At 36.4% G+C, this 18,329-nt stretch overlaps 4 protein-coding genes and 1 non-coding gene across 16 annotated transcripts; 1 reads left to right on the top strand and 4 right to left on the bottom strand.

The window, feature by feature from the left end:
* Positions 1-96: 96 nt before the first annotated feature.
* TRNAC-GCA (transfer RNA cysteine (anticodon GCA)) lies at positions 97-168 on the bottom strand. The gene has a single exon. It is a non-coding gene; the product is annotated as a tRNA-Cys (tRNA).
* On the top strand, positions 115-5,470 carry LOC102613614 (uncharacterized). 3 transcript variants are annotated; one of them, XM_006490337.4, is made up of 14 exons: positions 116-369; positions 459-606; positions 813-931; positions 1,046-1,133; positions 1,255-1,406; positions 2,462-2,608; positions 2,681-2,785; positions 2,900-3,011; positions 3,683-3,781; positions 3,915-3,952; positions 4,053-4,145; positions 4,253-4,336; positions 4,871-5,020; positions 5,275-5,470. In XM_006490337.4, the coding sequence occupies exons 1-14, from the start codon at positions 301-303 to the stop codon at positions 5,407-5,409; spliced, it is 1,539 nt and encodes a 512-aa protein (XP_006490400.1). In that variant the 5' UTR covers positions 116-300; the 3' UTR covers positions 5,410-5,470. The 3 variants fall into 3 exon arrangements, with proteins under 3 accessions (XP_006490401.1, XP_006490400.1, XP_006490399.1); XM_006490336.3 differs by having other exon boundaries at positions 118-369; positions 3,683-3,826; XM_006490338.4 differs by lacking the exon at positions 5,275-5,470 and having other exon boundaries at positions 115-369; positions 3,683-3,826; positions 4,253-4,370; positions 4,871-5,019.
* Positions 5,471-5,692: 222 nt separating this feature from the next.
* LOC112495602 (putative glucan endo-1,3-beta-glucosidase GVI) lies at positions 5,693-7,206 on the bottom strand. The gene is made up of 2 exons (XM_025092178.2): positions 7,088-7,206; positions 5,693-6,861 (listed from the first exon to the last, which is right to left on the bottom strand). Exons 1-2 carry the CDS (start codon positions 7,134-7,136, stop codon positions 5,813-5,815), a joined length of 1,098 nt encoding a protein of 365 aa, XP_024947946.2. The 5' UTR covers positions 7,137-7,206; the 3' UTR covers positions 5,693-5,812.
* Positions 7,207-7,944: 738 nt separating this feature from the next.
* LOC112495613 (putative glucan endo-1,3-beta-glucosidase GVI) lies at positions 7,945-8,960 on the bottom strand. The gene has a single exon (XM_025092240.2). The coding sequence runs from the start codon at positions 8,958-8,960 to the stop codon at positions 7,995-7,997; it is 966 nt and encodes a 321-aa protein (XP_024948008.1). The 3' UTR covers positions 7,945-7,994.
* Positions 8,961-10,536: 1,576 nt separating this feature from the next.
* Positions 10,537-13,398, bottom strand: LOC102614312 (uncharacterized). Of its 10 annotated transcripts, none has more exons than XR_008051896.1 (4): positions 13,210-13,395; positions 11,663-11,963; positions 11,407-11,533; positions 10,537-11,257 (listed from the first exon to the last, which is right to left on the bottom strand). XR_008051896.1 is itself a non-coding variant. In XM_052434222.1 (4 exons), the coding sequence occupies exons 1-4, from the start codon at positions 13,357-13,359 to the stop codon at positions 10,868-10,870; spliced, it is 540 nt and encodes a 179-aa protein (XP_052290182.1). In that variant the 5' UTR covers positions 13,360-13,395; the 3' UTR covers positions 10,537-10,867. The 10 variants fall into 10 exon arrangements, 4 of the variants coding, with proteins under 4 accessions (XP_052290182.1, XP_052290183.1, XP_006490402.1 ...); XR_003061939.2 differs by having other exon boundaries at positions 11,909-11,963; XM_052434222.1 differs by lacking the exon at positions 11,407-11,533 and having other exon boundaries at positions 10,537-10,944; positions 11,030-11,257; positions 11,909-11,954; positions 13,171-13,395.
* Between the last annotated feature and the right edge of the window lie 4,931 nt (positions 13,399-18,329).

The following is an 18,329-nucleotide window of genomic DNA, read 5'->3' as shown; positions in this document are numbered from 1 at the left end:
TACATAATTAGAAGAAATGAAACTGAAAAAAAATAAAAATAAAAAACTAAAAAAAGGTTGCTAAACTTTATTGAAACATATATATAAAAAATTAGGAGGGCCCAACCGGGTTCGAACCGGTGACCTCTTGATCTGCAGTCAAATGCTCTACCACTGAGCTACGGACCCTGGATGTGGGACGGAGGAAAAATTTCAATTGATTAGGACATGTATTGAACCCTAGAAATCTCTTCCCGCCTCATCAGCCCTCTCTCACGCGTATTGAAGGAGGTCGAAGACGAAAAACAAAAAACGGTGACGATGTTGACAGAATACGGCACCAAGCACGCCGTCCACGTCATCACCAATCACTTCGGCGATCTCGTGGCTGTATTTATCTTATCATCTCATCACTTTTTATGCAAAACTCACAGCTTTTGATCATATATGTAAATCGTTTTAATTAATTACTTTTGCAGAAGGTGTGCGAATGTCTTCTTCGCAAAGGACCTCTAACGAGACAGAACGTAAAGCGATACACAGAACTCAGCGATGAACAAGTCAAGAACGCTTTGCTCGTTTTAATTCAACAGAACTGCGTCCAAGCTTTCACAACTGAGCAGCCAGGTAGGCCCCTGCTAGTCAAAATTTCTAACTTTTTAACCGTACAATAGTTTAAGTTCACTGAAATTTACTAAGTGTTTAAGTTGCTATCTGTACTTCAAGGTAAGTAAACATGGTTTCGGATATAATCATAAACACTAATTTAAAATTTAAGGACATTGACTTTTGAAAATGTAGCGACTGCTGAGGCTAAAATTTTGTCTTTGTAGATGGTTTTGCAGATGGTCCAAAAGCTAATACCCAGTATGTGGTATTGTTTGATAACATACTCCATCGCGTGAGGTTCGCGAAGTTTTTGACAATTTTGTCCCAGGAATTTGATCAGCAAGTTAGTTGTTTCATTTTTTGGTTTCATGTTCATTAATGATATGATATGGGGTGTGTGTATTACATTCAATTTTTCAAATTTTTAATTCTTAATTTCTGTTTATTTGTTTTGCAGTGTGTAGAACTCGTTCAAGGGTTACTTGAACATGGTAGACTTACGCTGAAGCAAATGTTTGATCGAGCGAAATCAAGCGAGAAAGAAGGCAAGTCTGATGAATTACTTGTTGAAGGGGCTTTTGTGCTCAAACATTTGACTCAGGTGATTTCAATTTTCTGAAGTGAAAATTTCCATTTTCAGTGAGTTTATATGATATATTCTTCCAGGAAATCTTGTGGATCTGGATTCTTTACGAGAAACCCTTGTTAAACTTGTGACTGCTCACTATGTTGAGCGCTGCCCTGCTTCTGAACCGCTTCTTATGCCAATATCTGAAGAAGAAGGTCCTGCAAGGAAGAAGGGTTCTAAGTCTGCGAAGGTACTTGCACATTCATGTCAAATTTTATAAGCTGATAAGCTGATGAGTGTTCCTGCGTAGAACAGGAGCAACAGTCATTTACTTATGTGGATGTGTTCTGTAATTATGTGCTGATTAGAGATCAGAGTGCCCGGGCAATCTTTTTCTTCTGTCTTAGCTACGACAGCAGAGCTAATTATCTTATGAAAATTGCAAGAGCAGTATGTACTCTCTCATTGCTGGGAGCATATCTGGAGTTATACTTTGATGCTTTTACATATTATAAGATGTGATCGTCTTTCCCATTTTAGTTTTGGTACTAAAGGCATCATTCTGTATGGGGTTTGCACTGGGCTTTGCTGCTGCATGATCTGACTCTACAAGAATTCGTAGTAAACCTTGTACATCATCAAATGAATTAAAATAAATACTCATTCATTTATCTTGAAAAAGATTATTTGATAATAGATCAAGTGCATTATCCTGTAGATGTCAAAATATAGTTTGCTGAATGGTTACAGTTGTCTCTTTGCAAAATGACTGGTACCACTATATTCAATGTTTGATCATTTAGAATTTCCTTTTGGCTGGGACTGGTTTGTTTGAGAGCTTATAACTATCAGTCGAGCATAAGTAAATGGAAGTGAAAAACTTTACTTTTGATCATCAAAAGAATGAACTTTATTTTCTAAAAGATGTACATTTAGAGTCTTTGGTGTCACAAGTATTCTGAGCTACCTTTTGTTATTGACCTTTTTGGGTCAAGCGGTAACTTGACATGGTATAGCGAGTTTGGTGTCTGAAACTCCCTTAGTGGTTGTATTTGATACTAGTATTGTGTCTATTTCTGTCTTTTGATTTTTGTGTGGCTAAACCACTTGACAAGCCATTGATTAATTCGTTTTTGCATGTGAGTGGGCTTGTTAGAGAGAGAGCTTAAAATACTATTGTTAGGGCCTTTAACTATCAGTTTAACCTTTTAAGTTAAGAGGTAATTCAATAGAATTGACACATTTCAGTTCTGAAAGTGTATCCATGATTGAGTTAGTCACAATATTTTTCCAACATGTACGCAGAAAATTGGAGAACCAGAAACCATAGAACAACAAGTAGTAGAAGCAGCACTGCCAATGGAAGCAATGAGATTTTCAGTTGTGACAAATGTGGAATCTGATGTTGGAGAAAAAGAGAAAAATTCCAATAATGTGACTCCTGGAGAGAAGGTTAGTCGAAATACTGTTATTCAAACTTGCAACTTTTACTCATGTTTTCATTTGCGCTTTTGTATTTTACAGCGCAAGCATGATGTCTTAGAGTTGGATGAATGTGGAGTGGCAGATGAACAATCAGTTGTCTATCGTGCCAATTTTGAGGGATTCATTCGACGTCTTAGGCATAAGGCAGGTTCTTTTTTCCTGGCTTTTGTTTTAAGCTCTAACTTCAAAATTCTTTTGTAAAAGAAGAATATATCCAGAATAATAATTGGGAACTATATTGTGTTGTCAATATTCTAGGGTTGCATAGACCATGTGAGAGCACATCTAGATGATGGAGCTGCCAATGTCTTAAGTGCTATGCTGCAGGCAACTAGCAGTGCGGAGAAGAAAGTGAAAACAAAAAATTCAGGTTCCTTCATTTCTGAATTAATTGCTTAATTGCTTTTCGATACCTATCATTACCTTCCTTATCCTGGTGAAAAGCTGTTGGTTTTTATTAGTTTCTATTTCTATTAAAAAAAAAGGGAAGAGAGAAAGAAAGCTACTAACAGTTTTCGTGAAGCAATTGAGATGTTCTGCCATTAGGATAATGTGTTACAGTTGGCAGGGATCAGTGTTGTTAAACACATAATACTACATTCGGTTTTGCCTGTTCCGGCCTGTCCAAGCTGTTATATGTATTAGCATTTTGTGAATCATTCATAAATTGTTAGACATGTCTTTTCTGCGAAATGTCAAGTAAGCTGTCTTGTTAGGTGAGGTAACTGATGAAGGATGTTTTCTGCCTGGTCTTTAACAAGATAAAAATTTAGCTGTGTTTATTTCAATTTTATCATATATTTTTTCTTATTCCTAATAAGATATTTATGCTGAAGCCAGCGCTAGCAATGGTGAATCCTTCACTTTATCTTTTTCGGTTAACTATATCTTGGGACATAACGAATTAGTGATTTTAAGATGTTAAAAAGAAATGGAAAAATAAATTACTGCTTAATAACTCGTAGCCTGCTGGTCATGTACTGGTGGGCATGCAGCTCCTTTAGCCATTACTTTTATTTATGATGATGGTAAATGTTGCAGTTCCCTTGTCATTAAGTTCCATTTATGAAGAGGTGATAAAGAGTGAAGCAGGTCGTAATATGACCCTTGATCATGTCAGAGCTTCACTTGTTCAGTTGGGTGAGCTTTCGTTTGTAGATGCATCCAGTGACTCATACAGTATCGGTATCTTATAATCTTTCCCTCATTCAATTTTGTTTTGTTGATTTCTCTATTGTTTGATTTTAATCCACATTCATTTTACTTTGCACAGATTTTGAGAAAATTATTGAAATAGCTCAGAATGAGGAGGTAATTATGCTATATTTATTGTTTTTAGACATTTAAATCATTAGTGTTTCTTTCATTATGGTTTGAGGCAGAATTCTAATAACATTTTTCCACACGGCAGGTGGAATCAGTTGTGTCGAAAAGATATGGGAGAGATGCTTATAGAATATTCAGGTTACTGTCAAAATCTGGTCGCCTACTTGAGACTGATAAGGTAATAATTTTAACTTATGGGTCTGTTCTGAATTCTTGTTGTGAGCAATGTCAAGCTATAATTTCAAGCTATAATAAATTTACGTTACTCATATTATGATTTTGTAGATATCGGATACCACATTCGTTGAAAAGAAGGATGCACCGAAGATTCTTTATAAGTTGTGGAAGGATGGCTACTTGCTTATGGAGGTACACACCTTTTCCTGCTTGTGCTGGTGTCTCTGTGAGTACTCACTGGCAGTAAACTTAATCGAATATGCAATAATTTTTTTTTACCAGTTACGGAGAGTTTTGTTAATTCTGTATTGGTTTTAGAAAACAATCTACAAGCATTTATTTCTCCCAAATTTGGTTTAGAGGTTGTTGAAGATAAGAGAAATTTCATGGAAATATGGTTCGTTATTTGCTGTTTCTGGAGGCCTTATCAGGCACATTATTTGGCCCTTAGAATTCAAAATGAATTGATTCAATTGTTCAAAAGCACCGATCTCATGTAGTTACAATGTTTCAATAATAATTGGCCTTCTGATGGCATTGCATCTTTCCTCGGAAAAATATTGAAAAGATTTCCTGATGATGTTTCAAAGTTTTGCCTCTCTTCATCTCTCAAAAGTACAATTAGAACTTCAAGTTTATTACTATATCTCATGAGCTGCTAATTAATTAGCCTGGATTATAAACTTAAGTTCATGTTCAATGATGTTTATTTATTTATTTTTCCAGAAATTAGTTGTAACTGGGGCCAGACAATCACAGTTCTTATTGTGGAAAGTGAATAGGCAAATTCTCTGGAAGCATGTCCTGGACGAGATGTTTCATGCTGCCTTAAATTTGAGCCTGCGAGTGTCATATGAGCTGGATCGAGAAAAGGAGGTTAGTAAAATATGATGTCATTAGTATTATTGCCACGGCAGATCATATTAGAAACTATGTTTATCCAGTTCGAAGTGAAGGTATCTTTTTCAAGAGCATTCATTTTTAGAATTTTGCTATGATGTGATGAGGTAACATCTTTGGATTTTCAGTACTCAACTTCCTGAATTTTTTACGGGTCTCTTTACCCTGTTGTGGCCATAGTTATTAGTTCCTAACTTGTACTAATTGTTTGTCACAAACACTTGTTTCAGCTCTTAAATCTCCCAGCTGACAAGCGTACTGGACCTCTCCAGGACAGATACAACCGAATAAGAAAAGTCAGGATACTCCTGGAATCATCACAGATGAAGCTTGACGATGCTATTTTGCTTTTTCATGACTTCTGAACGGATCTAACTACTGTAAAACCATTCGTTTAATCCAATAGAGAAATGATCTTTGTGGATATGCTCATACTGAATTTACAAGGCAGAGAGATGAAGTTGCTAACTACAGAAATGGCGAGGAACATGACTAGTTTGTCTTGCGGTTGATTAAATGACTAAATTGCCATAGTAAAATAGCCTAGTTTTTATATCTATATTTTGTCCCAAAAAGAGCAACTTGCCAAAATCAATGTTTTGCTTTCATGTAAACAATCATCACAAGGAAAGAAACTATTAACACTGCCAAACTTTCACCAAAATTAAGAAAATATACTAGTACAATGTATAATAACGAAATTCCAACAGGTACGACCATATCCATGGTACCTGAAAACTACCCAGAAACCCAGCTACCAAGTGAATCCTATGCAATACTAACAGGATAAACTGGCTTCATATCCGGATAAAACAAGCCAAAATTCTGTTCAGTACCAGCAGGCTTCTGATTCTCATTAAACATGGCAAATATGTAAGCTTCAATGGGAATTGATGGCCTCAACGGCGTGCCCTTTCCAGAAGAAACTCGTTGAATTACGTTGTTAACATAAGCTTTAGCATTGTCCATTGTAGCCAAATTCACACCAGCGCTAGGCCATCCTGTTTCTGACACCACAAGCTTAACATCCTTTCCTCCAACCTTCTCCATTGCAACATATACTGCATCAATCATCGCATCAAACATGGTGTTGTAATGTATACTCCCATCCGTAACACCCTTTGCCACATTAGCATTCCCCAATGCATAATCAGCATTGATGTTCGTAGGCTCGGCGAAATAAGGAAAGCAAGTGTACACATTAGCAAGCAAAGGGTATTGATTCTGCTGCAAAAATGATACAATCTTCTCCATTACAGCCGAAGCATCCTGACCAAATGTTGCATTTGATGGCGGGTAGGATGATCCCAACACCGAAGTAGCAACAACTGTGCTAACAGGAACATTTACATTGGCTGCTTTCAGGGCATTTTGCATGTTTTGCATCGCATCAAATACAAAATTTGCATATTGCCCAGGAATCACTTCGTTACCGAGGGTTATGTAGCTGAATTTAACTCCAGGAGAGTAAGCCACAACGTTTTCTTGAACAAATTTAGTGGCGGCAGATGGATCTGTTGCGAGGCTTTGCAGATCTTCATTACGGGTTCCGAGGGCGAGTTCAAGGTTAGAGTCCTTCAGGGCTTGCAACACAGCTTGTTTAGGCTCGAAAATTCGGACTTTGTTGATTTTGTTTGATTTGATTAGGTCTATTACTTTATCTGGGGTTGGAAGGTTGTCGCCTAATAGTCCATAATTCACACCAAGACCACCTAGTGATGATGTTCCCGCTGGTGCTGCTGCAATATTACCTTGTGTTGCTGCTCCCACTCCCACTGGTGTAGCTGTTGGTGCATTTCCTTGCGCTAGCACATTAACTACAAGAAAAAAAAAATATGCGAAAGAGTAGTTAACAAGATTGATAAGAGAAAAGCTAAAACAATATTATTCTGATGAAAAACAGAGACCCTAGAATCGCACGCTCACTTTATAGTCAGCGATAAGAACCGATTATGTATGCTCCATAAAGAGATTGACGTTTTTTTATCTGAATAAAAAATATAAGAAATGAAGAAAATATTATTGAAGAGGGATGAATAAAACCTGTTTTCAGGCATGCAACGATGAAGAAGATGAGGACCAAACGAGCCATTGTCTATTATTCACTTTTTCAGGAAAGAAACAACCACGAAGATAGCTACAAAAGAGGTGAAGGGTATAATATATATACAAGACAATGATGCAGTAAAAATGGAAATGATCATGTTCGGAAAATGCACCTAGTTCTTAGGATTAATAGATCTCTAATTTAAAGGGAAATGATCATGTTCACAAATACACCTAGTTTTTAGCATTAATGGTGGCTGAATAAAAGCGTACACGATCTTACGAGCTCGGAGAGCTTTAATTAGGAAATTTTGGATATCCAATATTAGTGCAATCTTTCTTTTCTATTTTGGTTGAAATAAATTTTTGTGTAGATTAATTTTAAATTGGTAATAACATAATTGAATATATTCATAAACCGAAGATTGATCTCCGTGTTTCCACATATATCCAGCTTTAGCAGAAATAAATATGGTCAACTTTAGTTTCTTTCGGAATATAAAAAAAAGGCCAAATTTACTTTCACCGTAAAATTGATCTCCTATTAATTTTCAACAAATCAAAAGTCAAAACTCTTTTTATAAGATAGTGTCAATTTAAAAAAGTATGGTTAAAATTTTTCATTAACTTCAATTTGCCCCTCCTTAAAATTAATATACCTCTATTAAACGTGCTTATGATATAAAATTATTGTTGATAAAAACTTAGGTTCCCATGTGTTTGAACATCATTATTTCATCTTACGTGTATTTTTATTTGATTAGTTTTGATACCTATATATTTTATACTAACTTTAAATTAATGAGTTTATTAAGTATTTTGGCGAATTCAAATATACTCGTTATTAAAAGAATCTCATGTCCATACACAAGCTGCCTGCCCAGTCTTATTATAATCAGGCAACTTATACAATATTAACAGGATAAACCGGTGTCATATCGGGATAAAACAACCCAAAATTCTGTTCAGTACCAGCAGGCTTCTGATTTTCGTTAAACAACGCAAAAATGTAAGCTTCCAAGGGAGTTTCCGGCCTCTTCGGCGTGCCCTTTCCGGTCAAAACCCGTTGAATCACATTGTTAACGTAAGTTTTAGCATTGTTGGTGGTTGCCAAATCCGCTCCAGCACTCGGCCATCCTGTTTCCGAAACCACAATCTTCACACCATTGCCTCCAACTTTTTCCAATGCAACATACATCGCATCAATCATGGCATCAAACATGTTGTTGTAACTCAGAGTCCCATCGTACACGAACGAAGCATTTGGATTCCCTAGTGCGTAATCAGCATCAATAGTTGTAGGCTCGCCAAAATAAGCAAAGCATGGATACACGTTAGCAAGCAAGGGGTACTGATTCTGCTGCAAAAACGGCACAATCTTCGACATTGCAGCTGAAGAATCCTGACCAAACGATGCATTTGATGGAGGGTAAGATGAGCCCAACACCGCATAGGAAACAACCGTCGTAACAGGAACATTTACATTGGCTGCTTTCAAGGCATTTTGCACGTTTTGCATGGGATCATATACAAAATTTGCATATTGTCCCGGAATCACTTCGTTTCCCAGGGTTATGTACCTGAATTTTACGCTAGGGATGTATGCTAAAACGTTGTCCTTAACCCAATTAGCTGCAAAAGACTGATCCGTCGCCAGTTGTTGTAGGTCTTCGTTTAGGGTTCCGAGGACAACTTCAAGGTTGGAATCTTTTAGGGTTTGTAATACACCTTGGTAAGGCTGGAAAATTCGGACCTTGTTGATTTTGTTAGATTTGATTAGGGCTATGACTTGATCTGCTGATGGAAGATTGTTGCCTAATAATCCATAGTTCACACCAATCACCTGTGCCCCTACATCAACTACGTACATACAAGTAAAAATGCACGAAGGAGTTAACCTTAGTGAATTGATCAAATTAGATTGGGAGAAAACTTATGAAATAAATGGAAAAGCCTGAATTTCAATTTTCAAGTGTCAAAACAGATGATATTAAACATGTTAATATAGGAACATTAAGAGATTAATGTTGAAGAGAATATGGAACCAAGTAACCAACCTGATTTTAAGCATGCAATGGCGTAGAAGATAAGGACAAGGCGATTCATTATTGTTGATTCACTTAACTAAGCTGGGCATCTGAAGAACTCTAAAGATACAAAAGCCACCCAACAGTCTAATAAATAGGACAATCATGCACTGAAAAAGGAATAATCTCGTTAAAAAATACAGCTGGTTTTGTTTGTGTTTGTGTTTTCTGTTTTATTTATTTATTTATTTATTTTGGTGGCTTGTTTTTCGAGTTGAAGAGATTTTGACGTATATAGCTTTATTGAATTGGCAATGGTCACACTTTTGGAATATGGCCATAATTTACTAATTCATATCCGAGATGTATTATGAAATGAAGAGTATGTAAAGAGAGAACGACACTTTCTTTCTTTTTTTTTTTCGTATAGAAAATCTTTACCATTTGTGCCCATTAGGTTTGAGTTTAGGGGTTAGGGCTGGCAATTTAAGAGTTTGGGTCTGACTTTTTTAAGTCCAAGCCCATTAAAGTAAAAGTGTAAGGGTTGGGTTTGGATCGGGTTTGGACTTTTATATTTTTTTTAATTTTTTTAAAATTATTGTAAACTTAAAATGAGTTAATAATAATTAAGTTGTTATAATTAATAATGAATTAAAAAAAATAAATATTTTAAAATAAAATAATAAGTAAATAAAATGAAGCAAGTAAGAGAATTAAATTTTTAGTACCCGATTCTCTAATTCAAACATTCTATTAATTAATTAATATTTAAAAGAGAGTTTAATATTATAATTTTAAACTTTTGATTCATTATTGATATATAAATTAGGAATTTAAGTTTTTCTTTTTATTTTTTCATTATTTTTAAATTTAAATTTATTATTCTAATTTATAAATTTATTTTTCTAATAAAAAAAAGACTTGGAGTTGGTCCAAATTTTTTTTCCTAAACCCTTGTTTAGGCCTTCACATGAGAGACCCGAGCCAAAATCCTTACGAATGAACCGGATCGGAATAGGGCCGACTCAAACTTTTTTACCATCCCTATTAGAGTTAATTGAGCAAGCCTAATACCTGAATACTGATAAACTGAATACTTATAACGTGCGCACATCACACGTCTCAATTCTTTTTTTGAAACATCACATTAACCTTTTACTTTCAACGGTATACATTTTCCAAAATATATATTAAAAGAGACCAAGTAGTAAAAATTTTTGAGATAAATTCTCTCCAAATAAATTTCATATTACTCTTTTATGAATTAAATATCTTCAAATGGCTCTTACTTTTAAAAACTTCAAATTATCTCTATATTATATAGGAGTGAATTGATGAATTTGAGGTTTTCAAAAACAAAAAAGAATGATTTGAAGATAGTCAATTCACAACAAAAAAAATCATCCGATAATAAAACTATTAAAGAGAAGATCATAATTTATATCATTCAGCACAAGCTCGGGAAGATACATGCTCTCTATCTATATTACATATATATGTGTTTGATTTCAACTTAAAATATTTAAAATGATTTGTCATTTGATATAATCCCTGTTCAAAAACAGCACAACTACCTTGCATTCCAAAGGCGGTTCCATTGAAAATTTCAAAATTCTGTAATCTGTAAACCAGATGCCTTGTGAGAGATTGGCTCTTCAAAAATTCATTCAAAAATGCTATAAGTATCAGTAATGAATTTGGAGAAAGAATAATTGTGTGTATCTGCTAAAGCGCTTTCTATCCATTTCCGTTAGCAAAAACATACTGATCCAGGCCATTTACTTGCTACACTGTGGTAGGAGACACTGTCGTCTTTGAAAATATCAGCTGCATTGGGCATATTACTTATATTTCTTCTTTTGGGTATTCCGAAATGACTTCTTACTTGCACCATAATAAACTGGTTTACTACCTGAAAATGTGATGAAGTTCCAACCAATAGCTGACCCACCCACTATATAGCTTTCCCGAGGCTGGCCAATTTCATTGAGCTTCTTATTAGAGCTGAAAGGAGGTGTTTGAGGCTTCTTTTCAGTCGACTCATCCAGGGACTGCTTTGGTTGAAGTAAATCTGATTGTTCTTCCTCTTGCTGTATCTCAGCAATCATTTGTTTGTACAAATTTACCATGACCTTCATCTCTGCAAGTAGCAATTACATGTCGTACCAACTTACCATGAACATTTTGAAAACAATACAGGGCAAGTTCATCTTGATAAATATGCATACAGTGTAACCTTGTAAAAGTCGGAGGAAACTTGGTAAACTTTAACATAGAGCATTGGCTTACCTGGCCAATTGCAGCTTTAGTAGTATAACTTTTGCATGTGCTTAGAAGCTTATCAAAATATGATATGCATATTATAACCTATTGTTGGAGGGTATCAAGCTATTCAGGTCTTGCTATCTCATCAAAGCTGATTCAATAAGCATGATCAATCTTACAAAATAAAGGAATGATAGCAGTTGGAGATGAATTGATTTATATCAGTAATCAGGAATGTTATCATTAATAGTATTCAGTCAATTCATAGTGAAACATGTACCCAGGTCATGCAAAGTGGTAGCTCATAACATTGCCAAATTAGGCTTTCTTTGCTCAGAGCTTTGATTCTGGCAGGAGGATGCTCCAGCAGAATCTGCACGAGTCTTGTAATTGTTTGCTCTGGTTTTGTAGCTTACAAGCTTCCAGGGGTAAAATGCCCATGAAATCCATGACAATGCAAGCCAACAGAGCATTGTATGGCTACACAATAGCATCAAATTGGAAATATATGTATGAGGGAACTCACGTAGTTTAATTTCATTAGCTGCTTTGCTATTCCGAAAATCAGGTGTCTGAAGAACCTACATATGAAACATAATTAGATGCAGATAGGTCTATAGAAAAGAAGAGGAAAAAAAATGGCAGAAAGAAACAAATTACAACATCAACAAGGAACAAATACTGCCAATGATAACTAAAATGGGAGTTTTGCCAAGACAAGGAGAAGCATATTGCAAGTAGCAATAGTTAAAATGTTGAAACATTTTGCATGAAAGGATTAAACGCACATCAGAAATCCACATATGCGCATAAAGAAGTGGTTAAAAATGCCAGAAATGACCATAAGCGCATGTTAGCTCCATCCCCACATGTACCAACATTAAAGGGATCCATAGTAGATTAATTATTTAAGATACTTTAAAATGTCAATCCCATGGAACTAAGGTTCTCCTAATCGGGTGGACTACCATCTAATGCGTCCGCTAACTGAAACAGGGGATGTCAACTAAACCCACCAAACTTTAGTTAATGATTAATCTCCACACTCTTATATTGTAGACATCCCAAATACAACATATATTCAAAAGTCATTAGTAAAATCAATATTCTCCATTCGAAGATTATGTTGCTACTTGATAAAGCCTAAAGGCGCATATCATTGCTCATGTATAACTGTAGCAGTACCGCAAAATTTTGAAGAACACTATCAAAACTTTTTAAAAAGTGATATTGACCACAAAATTTGGTACTTAAATCCCCTTTTACAGAGTTAGTAATACCATTTCACAGAACCTGTGGATCAAAAGTCATATCCCAAACAAGCCATAAGGAGCAGTGATCTAGTTGGTTTGCGTATTCTATGTATCTCATCCAAGCGTAATTCAAAGATTCTTTACTCTATTAAAGTCGTATCCAGTTCTAACACAAGACGAAATATCAAGAGGGTTTACAAACATAAACAATTAACCAAATCAATAGTTGCTGAAATCAAAAGAGAGCTGGACAGTGGGTGTTATTTTGATTGAGCTGGTAAAATTTCCTGGGATGGTCACAGAGGTCCGAGGTTCGAACCTGCTAACAAAAGTGGGCATAAACAACAGTAACAATGCACTAAAACTTCAAAGTTCATACAACCAGAGATCAAAGCAAATCAAATCACACTGAAAATTGTGATCAGGTCATACTTAAGAGAGATTAATGAAATTTATACCCAAAACAAAAACAGGGCCAATTAAAAAGTTAAAAAAAAAAAAGAAAAGTAACCCAATATGCAGGAAAACTACATACCCATATAGGTAGATATAAATAAAAATAAAAATATGACACCTGAATGAAGTGGGGACGAAGTTCACGAGCAAGAGAGCGGATTTTGAAGTAAGCAGAGTTGTAGAGGTCAGCATTATGAGCGAGCTTTCTTTTATTGGAATGAATCTGCATCTGCTGCGGGTCTTGCGCTGGTCCCATTTCTGCTTTCATTTCATTTGCCACCAGCCTACCGTTTGGTGTCTTTGTTGCGCTCTTTAAAGGGAATGTCCCCTGTTTTACGAAAATGACCTTCAACCGCCCAAGTGTCAAGTCAGGGAATGTACCACGTGTACCGCCAAGTAAGAACACCGTAGAAAAAGGCTGAGATGGCAAAAAAAGTTCGATGAGAGTGCTGGACCTGGGCTGTATGTCAACTGGTAGGGCCCGGCCCAAATTCTCGTATCCAATAATTTTTGTTAATAAATATCCATGTGTTTGTAGAAGTAGTGGGATGTCCGGCTTTCAAGGCGGTCCGATGGATTCAGAACTACCAAAAACTCTTCCTCATCCTGTTGAGGATGACTGATCAATGAAGAAACCGAGATTCAAGGACCAGGAGGGGATTGAGGAGACGCTTCCTGCTATGTCTTTTCAAGATAAACTACTACAGGACCATCAAGCAGAGGAGGAGGAGGAGATGATGAATAGAGAGGAAGATTTAAATGTTGATGACGAAGATGTTGTCGTTGAGAGGGATGGCCAAATCCCATCGATTTCGTTCTCACAAGGGTGCATGCACAACTTGTGAAACCGTGGCAGAATACGGTGATTGTTAAACTTCTCGAATGGATAATGGGTTACAGAGCACTTTACAATCGGCTAGAGACGCTATGGAAACAGTCGCAGGGTTTTACAGTGATTGATCTTGAAAACGATTTTTATTTAGTACGGTTTAAAACAGAATTGGATGCACATTATGTCCTCACTCAAGGTCCATAGACGATCCTCGGGCACTATTTAACGGTACAACAATGGAACCCGAGTTTTGATAGCTCTAATGATATTATTGAATCAATTGTCGCTTGGTTACGTTTACCGGGCATGCCTCTTCACTATTACCGTAAATGTATTCTTCACTTGTTGGGACAGATTATTGGGAAGGTCTTGCGGATTTATTACAACAATGAGACTGCATTAAGAGATAAATTTGCACTTATTGTTGTGGAAGTTACGCTAAATAAACCCCTTGTTTCTCATTTCTTATTGGATGGCAAGGTTTAGAAGATCGAGTATGAAAGTTTGCCCTCCATATGCTTTGGCTGTGGAATGTATGGACATATTCAGAGTGAATACCCGACAAGGGAGAAGACCAAAGATCAACCGATGAATGTCACAGGACTTCAAGGAAGTGATGGAGTGGTTGACACGACGGTGGTACTGGAGCGACCAAGAAATTGTTTAAGTTCCCCCATGTATGGACCTTGGATGATTGTTACTAAAAAAAGAAGGCAGAAGAGGGATAAGGAAAATGATAAGGGAAAAGAGTCAATTCGTTTTCAAGAGGGCAACCTTAGGAACGGATCACGGTTTTCCATCTTAGGGAATGAAGAAGATTTTGACGATGATCGTGATTATCGTACTGCAATCCCAAGCAATAATTTAAAGGAATATATACCTGAAATTACCCGCCATGTGCAAAACAGTACCCACCGGAGCCAACCTTAAGCCTAAAAGTTCTTGTCAAAAAATAAGTAGACCTGTCAGATTATTCAAAATCGATCCCAGTCACCCACAACCCACGGGCCACACCTACAAAGGCTTCTCATGAAATAGTCCTTTTAAATAACTCATCTACATGACCAAACGGTTGTGGTTCAGTCAGTGACACAGGTTAGGTAAGTGAGAAGAATTCTTAAGTTCGATCTCCACTAAATATACCATTTGGAAGGGATAAGAAGATTTAATTGTGACTACACCCCAAATCTGAGAGAAATAAGAAGATTTAATTATGACTACACCCCGAATATAAATTAGTCAGGCCCAATACGGTAGCCCGAAACCGAGTGATTTAAACCAAAAAAAAAAAAAAACTCATCTACGTCAAAACTCGATGTGACTACACCCTCAGAATACATGTATCGACATGCAACCCTATGCAAAGTTCACCAAAATTCATAAACAAAATACCTTAGCCATCTTAGACCCTTCGAAACATTATGTCATCAACCTAGTTACCTCCAATGATGCGAGGGCTATATCTTCCACGGTTACTAGGTTTAACCCTTTGTTTATCTCTCCAAATGACAAAATTCTTGGCTCAGATACTGAACCTCTTGGGGATCCCCCTGCTGCTGTGGAACATGAGGGAGCTAGTATGTTGGATGAGTCTGATGACAGTGATTATACAGCTGAGAGTGGGGATGAAGAGGCTGATTTATCGGAGTCCACAGGTTCTTTGGATGAGGAAGATGAGATGGATTTTGAACAGCAAGTCGATGTCCTTGAGAAGTAAAGGTTGTCTTTTCACTTTTTTAATTTTACTTATGACGAGTTTCCTTATCATATTTTAGAACTGTGAAGGTGTTTTTTCCTCGGCTTTTCAAAAGACTTTTTAGACTTTTGTTCAGAGTTATAAGCCTTCTATGATAGCTTTATTTGAGCCTAAGATTCGTGGGAAGAAAATTGATGATTTTATTTTCAAGAGTGGTTTTGATCGCTCCCATCATATTGAGGCGGTGGGTTTCTCGGGTGCTATTTGACTACTATAGAAGGAAGGTTTTAATGTGGAGATTACAATCAATCACAAGTAGTTCGTCCATATTAGTGTTTTTAACTCGTTTGGCTTTGTCTCTTGGATAATAGCTATTTACATCAATCCTATTCCCATGGTTAGGAGCATTTTATGGAAGGATCTTGATGAATTGGCTAAAAGGATTACAGGTCCTTGGATTCTTGGGGGGTCATTTTAACACAATTTCGCACCCCTCTGAAAAAAAAGATAGATCAGCTCGTGCTAATGGAGTTGGTTGCTCATTTAAAACTTGATTCCTTCGAAGCTATTTTTGTGATCTTAAGTTCAAAATTCCCAATTTTGCTTGAGGTCGTGGTACTCTCCTTAAGAGGTTGATAGAGTTATCTGTAATGATGATTGGTCGGTGAAGTTTCTTGAGTCTCAGATTCTCCACTTGCAGAGAGTTAATTCTGATCACTGTCCTGTATTGGCTCGTTTTACTTGGATTGCAGCGATTCCTCGTTTCTTGGCTAAGTGACAATAGGTTTCTAGGAATTTGTTGTAAAAAATTGGTAGAAAGATGGTGACTATGTACTTTCGGTCAGTACCTTTGTGATGGAGGTACAAGCCTGGAATAAAGAAGTTTTTGGCAATATTCAGAAGAGGAAGCATAGAGCTCTTGTTAGGCTGGGTGATATTCAACGGACTTTAGAGACTCATTGTTCTAGAAATTTATTACTACTAGAAGCCACTATTAAAAATAAGTTTGAGCTAATTATATTAAAAGGGGAACTCTTATGGTCTCAAAAATCTTGAAGAGAGTGGATTGTTTGGGGGGACAGAAATACATCATATTTTCATCGTCAAACTATTTAAAAGAGGAGAAGGAACAAGATTCATCGTCAAGCTCATTTTTAATAGTAGAAGCCACTATTAAAAATGAGCATGAGCTAATTATATTAAAAGAAGAACTCTTATGGTCTCAAAAATCTTGAAGAGAGTGGATTACTTGGGGGGACATAAATACATCATATTTTCATCCTCAAACTATTCAAAGGAGGAGAAGGAACAAGATTGATATGATATATGGATTATGGATCATGATATTATCAAAGAACATGTCGTGAGGTTTTTTAAAAGCCTTTTTATTATGAAAGAGGGTAGGCACAAAGTTTATTCTATTAAGGGTGCATTACCAATAGTGGAAGAATGCTAAATTGAGAAACTAACTTCGATGCTTTATGATGACAAGATCCGGCAACCCATTTTTAGAATGCACTCTTTTAAAGCTCTAATAGTGGATGATCTTCATGCTATCTTTTATCAATCGCAATGGGATACTCTTGGAGAGTCAATTTGCAATTTGGTGAAAAAGGTTTTCAATAGTGGTTGCATTTCGAAGGAGGTCAATAAAACTTTGATAGTCTTAATCCCAAAACTGGTCATCTGACGAGTTTACGGATGTACCGGCCAATTAGCCTTTGTCCAATGATCTAAAAAACCATTACAAAAATTGTGGCCAATAGAATTAAGACAATTCTTCCTTATTTAATTGGTTCGACTCAGACTATCGTTGTCTTGAGAAGATATATCACTGGGAATATAGTTATTGTTCAAGAGATCATTCATTCTATGAGGAAGAAGAAATGTAAGCGTGGTCAGATGCTTATCAAGGTTGATATAGAGAAAGCTTATGACTGTCTCAGCTGGGAGTTTGTTCATGAGACGCTACATGGAGTTGGCTTGCCTTCCGACCTCATTCATTTAATTATGGACTACATTTCTTTGGTTACTATATAGATTCTGTGGATTGGGGAATGCACTGATTGTTTTTCTCCGTTAAGAGGCCTAAGACAAGGCGATCCAATATCGCCGTATATTTTTGTGATCTGTATTGAACGGCTTAGCCACAGAATCAATAAAGCAGTTCAAAGCAAGCACTGGAAACCCATTCGTCTTTCCCGAAGAGGTATCCCTATCACTCATCTTTTTTTTTTTTTTATCTGATGATCTTCTTCTTATTGCTGAGGCTTCGTGTGATCAAGCAAATGGGATTAAGAAGGTGCTTAATACTTTTTGTAAAAGTTCGGGTAAGAAGGTTAGCAGCCAAAAGACTAAAGTGTTCTTTTCTAAGAATGTGCAACAGTTGGAAATGAAAAAGATTGGTGAAATGTTTGGCTTTTCAGTCACAAATGATTTGGGGAATTTTATAAGAATGCCAATTTCACACGTAGAGTGACAAAAGCTACATATCAGGGGTTGTTGGGGAAGATTGATTGTCGGCTTAGTGGCTGGAATGCTAAACTCTTGTCTTTTGCTAGAGGAGTTACACTAACTCAGTCCATGCTACAAGCTATTCCAATTTAATCCATGCAGACAATGAGATTGCCTACGGGTATTACTAATAGAATTGAACAAACTTACCAGAATTTCATTTAGTGTGGCACTACTGACTTTAAAAAGCTTCACA

This window comes from Citrus sinensis, chromosome 9, assembly GCF_022201045.2.
Source record: "Citrus sinensis cultivar Valencia sweet orange chromosome 9, DVS_A1.0, whole genome shotgun sequence".
In the NCBI taxonomy this organism is placed as follows: domain Eukaryota; kingdom Viridiplantae; phylum Streptophyta; class Magnoliopsida; order Sapindales; family Rutaceae; genus Citrus; species Citrus sinensis.
This window is presented reverse-complemented; position numbering and strand designations above follow the sequence as displayed.